Source organism: Scardinius erythrophthalmus (genome assembly GCF_964197995.2).
Source record: "Scardinius erythrophthalmus genome assembly, chromosome: 5".
Taxonomy (NCBI): Eukaryota; Metazoa; Chordata; class Actinopteri; order Cypriniformes; family Leuciscidae; genus Scardinius; species Scardinius erythrophthalmus.
The window spans coordinates 14,858,403-14,866,362 of NC_138225.1; the positions used below are offsets into that span (position 1 = coordinate 14,858,403).

Sequence of the window (7,960 nt, forward strand, 5' to 3'; positions counted from 1 at the left end):
GTCAGCCGTTATACTGTACTCGTAGCGCACACTCTTCAATTGCACTCGCAAATGCGGAGGGGCGCGCCGTGTATCGCTTCACTGTATAGTGCAAAGTGCAAAGGAAACTACGAGCATGCAACGTTGTTGTTACGTTGTAAATTAGTAAGTCATGAAATAAAAGTAAAATACCAATAAATCACGTTACTGGTACGTCGTGTGTTAGCTGAGAAGGATTTGCATGCAGGCATGATTTTCATTCTATTCACCAGGAGCAGTTTCCATGTTTCATTAACAGTTCTTGTTAGTATTGTGTATTCACCATGGTAACTGTCGTTTCAATATTAACGCCAAAATGCCACTTTATTTTCACTTTGTGTTATTTTTTATATTTGTAAAATACTGTGGTGGCTCATACCAACATTGTATTAAAAGCTAGTTTGGTTCAACTTGATGAGTCACAACACAATGTGATGTATTCATTTCTGTGTTCTACAGAACATAAGCTACATACAAATAATTCTGAAGTTATAACTACACGACACAGAAAGTGCTTTGAGTTGTTACTCAATAAAAGAGTTAAGTAATTCAGCAGCTGACTTTTTTTAATACTGCAATCACTTAGTGTATTTTTGTTTACTGTTGTGAACTGGAAAATCAATAATCGCTAATCGAAAATCGTTAATAATCGAAAATCGACTGTAATCGAATCGGGACTTCAATAATCGTAATCGAATCGAATCGGGAAATCAGACAGATTAACCACCCCTAAATCACAGTGGAGGAGGGGCGGGACTAATACCACACCGACCAACCGCGTCCGCCACATGATTCTGCTTGTACAACGTCAACAGATGACAACAACAAGCATAATAACGGAACAAAATCAAGAGCCAGATAAAATACATTACATTGTATTGACATTTTAATATAGAATCAACACAGAAACAAAATATGTGTGAAATGAGATACTAGTAAGACTTTCGCGGATATTCCGTATCATAACAAGCAAAGTGTCTCGGTCTCAACTGTCTCAACTGAAAAAACGCTGCGCTGCCAAAACGCTCTCAAGCGCCCACAGCTGAGCGTTTTTAGCAGAGCGCCTAGCGTTTTCAGCTGGCTAATAACGCTTTGGTGGACACACGGCCTAAGCGTTCGGCGTTTTTTACTGGTCGCCGAGAGTTGAAGAATGTTCAACTTTTGGTAAAACGCAGCGCTCATCACTGTCACTTTTTACCCAACCGTCCAATCACAGTGGAGGAGGGGCGGGACTAATACCACACCGACCAACCGCGTCCGCCACATGATTCTGCTTGTACAACGTCAACAGATGACAACAACAAGCATAATAACGGAACAAAATCAAGAGCCAGATAAAATACATTACATTGTATTGACATTTTAATATAGAATCAACACAGAAACAAAATATGTGTGAAATGAGATACTAGTAAGACTTTCGCGGATATTCCGTATCATAACAAGCAAAGTGTCTCGGTCTCAACTGTCTCAACTGAAAAAACGCTGCGCTGCCAAAACGCTCTCAAGCGCCCACAGCTGAGCGTTTTTAGCAGAGCGCCTAGCGTTTTCAGCTGGCTAATAACGCTTTGGTGGACACACGGCCTTATTCCAATAATAGCAATGAACGAAAGACTGATCAACTATGGGGGCCTTTTTTGCCTAAGTACAGTGCCCTCCACTAATATTGGCACCCTTGGTAAATGTGAGCAAAGGTCGGCTGTGACAATAAATCTGCATTATTTATCCTTTTGATGTTTCATTCACAAAATTCTAACCTTTCATTGAAGTAAAACAACTGAAAGTGGGTGAGGGGGGAACTCACATTATGAATTAAATGGTTTTCTCTAGTTCACGTTGGCCACAATTACTGGCACCCAATTATTGCAATGTCAGTCTTCAGTCTTCTATAATGCCTGATGAGTTTGGAGAACACCTGACAAGAGATCAGAGACCATTCCTCCATACAGAATCTCTCCGGATCCTTCAGATTCCCAGCTCTAAGTTGGTGCTTCTTCTCTTCAGTTCAGCACACTCATTTTCTATAGGGTTCAGGTCAGAGAACTGGGATGGCCATTGCAGATGCTTCATTTTGTGCTCAGTGACACATTTTTGTGTTGATTTTGATGTTCGTTTTGGATCATTGTCCTGATGGAAGATCCAACCACGGCCCGTTATAAGATTTCTAGCAGAGGCCGTCAGGTTTTAAATTTTTGTTGGTATTTGCTAGAATCCATGATACCATGTATCTGAACAAGATGTCCAGGACCTCCAGCAAAAAAATAATAGGCCCACAACATTAAAAATCCAGCAGTATATTTAACCGTGGGCATGGGGTACTTTTTATCCTTGTGTGCACCAAAGCCATCTAGTAGGTTTGCTGCCAGAAAGTTCATTTTTAGTTTCATCTGACTATAGAACCCTGTCCCTTTTGAAGTTCCAGTCGTGTCTGACAACTGAATATGCTGGAGCTTGTTTTCAGATGCGTGAAGAGGAATTTTTTTTGAAACCCTACCAGACTTGTGGTGATGTAGGAGCTGTTTGATAAAAAAATTTTAGGCTTTCTGACCCAAAGCCTCAACTAATCTCTGCAATTCTCCATCTGTGATCCTTGAAGAGTCTTTGGCCACTCAAACTCTCCTCCTCACCGTGCATTAGAACGATATAGACACACGTCCTCTTCCAGTCAGATTCATACCATCTTTAGTTGATTGGGACTTCTTAATTATTACCCTGATGGTGGAAATGGGGATTTTCAATGATTTGGCTATTTTCTTACAGCCACTTTCTATTTTGTGAAGCTCAACAATCTTTTGCTGCACATCAGAACTATATTCTTTGGTTTTACTCATTGTGATGGATGATTAAGGGAATTTGGCCTTTGTGTTTCCTCATATTTATTCTCCTGTGGAACAGGAGGTCGTGGCTGGACAATTTCATGCTCCTAGTCAGCCAGGTGTGCTAAGAAATGTAAATATGAATGGGAATATACTTCAGAGATATTTTACTCTTAAAGGTGCATTGCGCAAGTCTCTGAGTTTTTGCAGAACTATGCCCCCTTCTGGCGACACACGAAACTGCAACCAGAGTTGTGCACGCGGTTACGTGGAGTTTGCGTTGGGGTTTGGGATGAACTAGAAGCCGGTCTCTTTGAATCCATCTTCTACTTTTGCCAAAGTCGCTTGAGTTGTCTTCGCTGATGCGGATAATGGCGGCGAATACACAAACCTGCCAGACATAGCCAGGTGAGCGTGAACGCGCATGACGTCACGCCCAGTCGATTCCGTCCCGAATCCCTCTTATTTATTTTACTGTACAGGATTATAGAGGCAATCGCAGAGATCATAGAAAGGCTCATTCAGCCCATCAGGCAATTGTTTAAGCATGTATGGGTTAGAAAAACAGGTATTTTTAACATGAAAAGTTGCTTAATGCACCTTTAAGAATATATAGGGGTGCCAATAATTGTGGCCAACATGAATTGGAGAAAAACATTGATTTCATAATGTGAGTTTCCCCCCACTTTCAATTAGTTTACTTAAATGAAAGGTTAGAGTTTTGTGATTTTTTTTAATGAAAGATCAAAAGGATAAACAATGCAGATTTATTTTCACAGCCGCCTTTGCTCACATTTACCAAGGATGCCAATACTAGTGGAGGGCACTGTACATTAATAGATACAGGAGAGCCATATAATTGGCTTAAGAATTCCATTAAAGTATGGGTGTTTTGGACATAGAGATCACAACCATTATTGATTCACCTGTGTACACTTGTCCATTATTAGATTGGTGGCAAAGGCTATCTGACCTTTGAAATGCTCATGAGTAGCATGAGCCGCTGAATGTCATGTGCACTAATGCCCTGAAACTTCACTTCAGATTGCATCTGATCTTGCTGGTATTTCGGCCCTATGTCTCTCCACCACAGCTGCTCCACTGTGTCCTACTTATATCGTCTGTGTATCATCCATCAGTGTGTCTTTGCATGTCATCTAAAGAAGAGCATGTCATTAATGGAAAATTATTTCCAATCAGATACCAATTGTCATGTCAGATTGTATAGATTTTTGAAAATCCCGTCAGTTTTTCTCAAAAAGGAAAGGCCAAGTCCACATCCCTGAGCTATAACTGCATGACGAAACCTGCTAGTGTCTTCAGCTATCGGCAAGCAGCATTCGGATAGCCTTACTCTCCCTTGCTTTCTTCTGGATGGGTTTATGCAAAGCTATTTTAACCTAGTTTTCCTAAAAACTAAATACTATCTATTTTTATGTTACTGTACAATTGGGATAGACACAATAATCTCTCATAAAATAGGTAGACGGTCTATCTAATAAATATAAGTACAAGTGAAGCTGAAATTGACACTATTATTATAACTATTATGATTGTTAGAAGTACATAATAAATAAATAGGTCAACTAGTTGGGTGAATTCAGATTGATTGGGACCTTTTGGTCATTGAGATGACTGGGGAAAAGTGTCCCAATCAACCTGAATTCACCCCTAATAAATAGTTAAACAGAAATAGGTAGCGTAGAAGTAACATAATTTAAGCAATGAATGTACAATCTGTTTCCAGTAACAATGGAATAGATATATGTCCACATTAGGATAGTGACTAGAAGCAAATAAATAAGTGGTAGGTACTGTGACAAAGTTAATATACTAGTCACTGTAGGAAGCACAATAATCTAAACATTAAACATAAAAAAATTGAAAAAGATAGGCTACTAATGGATTACTTATGGTAATTAAACCCCAATTACTAGTGACATAAAAATAGATACTAATTAGTTTAAAGGAGTAAATGTTTGTCATGGGGGGACTGTCAAAGCTGGTTTCCACAGATACCGTCATCCCTCTTCTGGTCCCTAGATTACGCGCATCTGCATCGCAGCACAGCGCGCGACGGCCTGGTTCTGTCCATGGTGCTAGTTATCACTGCGCGAGAGGGAGATTTATTCACTGAGGCTGGAAACAGAACTCTCTCTCTCTCTCTCTCTCTCTCTCTCTCTCTCTCTCTCTCTCTCTCTCTCTCTCTCTGTGTGTGTGTGTGTGTGTGTGTGTGTGTGTGTGTGTGTGTGTGTCTGTGTGTGTGTGTGTGTACATGCACGTATGTGTATATTTAGGTACTGTATGAAAACGCCATGTCGCCCTTTGTCATTATAACCGTTTTTGCTAATCTACTTGCAAAACACGCGAGCGCGCGCACACAGACACACATACACATCATGCATCCCCAGACCACACGCACACCCCCTATTGCGCGACGCGTGTAGCGCTGTGCAGATCACACACACCATGGTGCGCCGAGCAAAGGCGCAAAATGGCACACAAGCGCGATCAATACCTCACTGCACGGCACAGGCAGCAACGAGCACAGCCCGCATGCAGCCGAGACGCTCTTCCCGCTCACCCATTCCTCTCCCACCGGCTATAGGTCATGCAGAGGTACATCGGGGGGACAAATGTTTGTTTTTTTTTTACCTTTCATCCAGTCCAGCACCTGCTTTGGGGACCATTTGCTGATGGGTTCCATGACCAGCGCCATGGCTGGTGTGCGTTGATTTCCCGGTTGAATTGTGTATGGAGCGCCCGGACCATCCGAACCCAGAGAAACAGATCAGAACCGCCGTTAGATCACAGGGGCACATGTGATTCCGTTACATTGACGGCAGCGCGCGCGCGGCAGGAGTCTTGCTGTTGGATACATCCTCGCGGAGGACTGCGACGGAGAGATCCACGCGCGCGACTCTACCCCGCCCCCCCTCCAGCGCTCTCTCTCTCTCTCTCTCTCTCTCTCTCCCAAGTGTGCACCTCCTTCTCCAGTCTATCGAGTGGAGATGCAGGGGGGTGAATGTGTCTTTCGCCCCCCTCCCTTCCGCGCTCGCAACGCTGCAGTATCACATGGGTCAGCGGTTCCGTGAGCGTGGGGACTGTTCGGTGACACTACCGATAAACGCTGAACAGCTCCACTGGGTCCGATACTGAGCGCGAGATGCAACCGAGTGCCTTGTAAACGGCTACTTGGTATGCATGCTTGTATGCGTCTCTCTCTCTCTCTCTCTCTCTCTCTCTCTCTCTCTCTCTCTCTCTCTCTCTCTCTCTCTCTCTTTCTCTCTCTCTCTCTCTCTCTCTCTCGGTTCCCTCTCTCTCGGTTGGAACGTTTCGGGTCTACACGAGCTCGTTCCTCCGTCTGCGTCTGGAAAATTTCTGCGCGCCCGTTCGCTTACGTCACCGCAGCCCAATATTACTCGTATGGCAAAAGTCAGAGTGTGCGCCAGCTAAACCAATAGCTGCTCAGCAGAGTGAGGTAACCGCAACCGACCGAGCCAGGGAAACCGGGTCACCCGATCAAATAGACAGAGCATGCTCAAATGATCGCAAATGCACATAAAGACTAAATAGATTGAGGGTGCTGGGGCTCCGGCTGTGGGGCAGTAACAAACAAGAATGTGCGAGACATGCCAAAAAAACATGCCACTATCTAAGAAATGTATAATCATTGTGTATTAGGTTTTTGATCGTTGTTTTGTACATATGTTTCTATTTACGTAAATATATATATATATATATATAGAGAGAGAGAGAGACTTCTATATATGAAGTCCGTCGAACGTATATCATTAATATTAACATTTTTATCAGGCTCCTATAGGCCTATAGGTTTGTATAAGTAGCCTACCGACGTTTCTGAATGGGCTGAGGCTTGGATTTAGTGAGTTTGAAGTGAAAATATTTGATGAACGTATACTGTGTGCGGAGAGCATTCACTCAATATTATTATCTCATTTTTGGTGGCTTTTGCATCGGAGGTCTTCATACATATATATATATATATATATATATATATATATATATAAATATATATATATATATATATATATATATATATAACATTACATTACATTTCATCCAATTACACCTCTGTGTGTATATATATATATATATATATATATATATATGTATATTTTTTAACTTTAAAATTAATTTTAGTTCAGAAATTCAAAACATGCACAAACATCTCAAAAGGTGTATTTGACTCTATAAATTGCATTTATTTATCATTTATATATTTTCTTTCCCTTTTCCTTTACTTTCCAGATCCAGCACTGAAATGAGCATTACATCATTGACCCATATGCATTTACATTCCTGTCCCACTACCACAGGACATCAAAATATGGCAAGGAACTAAATTAAATGTTATTTTGGCCTGGGCAACTTCCAAGACTAGTGGAGAGAGAGAGAGCGGTCCATCTGGTATTATGGTTTGCGACATGGTGCCAGGCTAAAGAGCTCGTTTAGATGCCCACAGAGCAGCGACAAGAGTGTGAAGTAGCCATGTTGGCACAGATCAGATTAACACACACGCACACACATGCAAACACATTTACAGATCACAGTTAACAGTTAATCCTGTTGATGATGCTGTGAGTTTGGCTCCTGTGTACCGGTGCCAGGATATCAGCATGCATACAAACACACATAACTGTTATGTCTGCACCTCCCTGAATGTGACGTCAGAGCGACGTCAAAACATCATGTCAGCAAAGGCATTTAAGCTATTTCCATTCATTACTACAATAAAATGAAATTCTTAATATAGCATATATTAATGTAATGCGTGTATTTTAGCTGTAAACATCGATGTAATGTACAACAGTTGAGGTCTCACAGCTCTGGGTTTAGGACAATGCCATGGCCAATGGACATAACCCTTGATGGTGACATTGGCTGCCGTTCCGAACGCTCCCAGCAGAGGGCGCGAGCACAATATCAGCATTTGTTCTCTGCGCTTGGGTGTCATTTTACAGTAAGAACAGCAGGTGGCAGTATTTAAAAACACTTATTGAACAGTTTCACATTATTGAAACATTACCAAGACATCTAATGGAAAAAGGAATTGATTTAACTGAATTATGACACTATATATAGAATAGAGGACATAAGCTAAT

General features: G+C 41.7%; 1 protein-coding gene across 1 annotated transcript in view; it reads right to left on the reverse strand.

The window, feature by feature from the left end:
- LOC308690442 (connector enhancer of kinase suppressor of ras 2) overlaps positions 1-5,553 on the reverse strand; it is a gene marked incomplete at its 5' end in the record, with an annotated part of 47,151 nt that extends 41,598 nt beyond the window's left edge. Inside the window, one exon of the mRNA XM_081364858.1 lies at positions 5,490-5,553. Coding sequence (XP_081220984.1) covers positions 5,490-5,553 — 64 coding nt within the window. The remainder of the gene's footprint in view (positions 1-5,489) is intronic.
- Between the last annotated feature and the right edge of the window lie 2,407 nt (positions 5,554-7,960).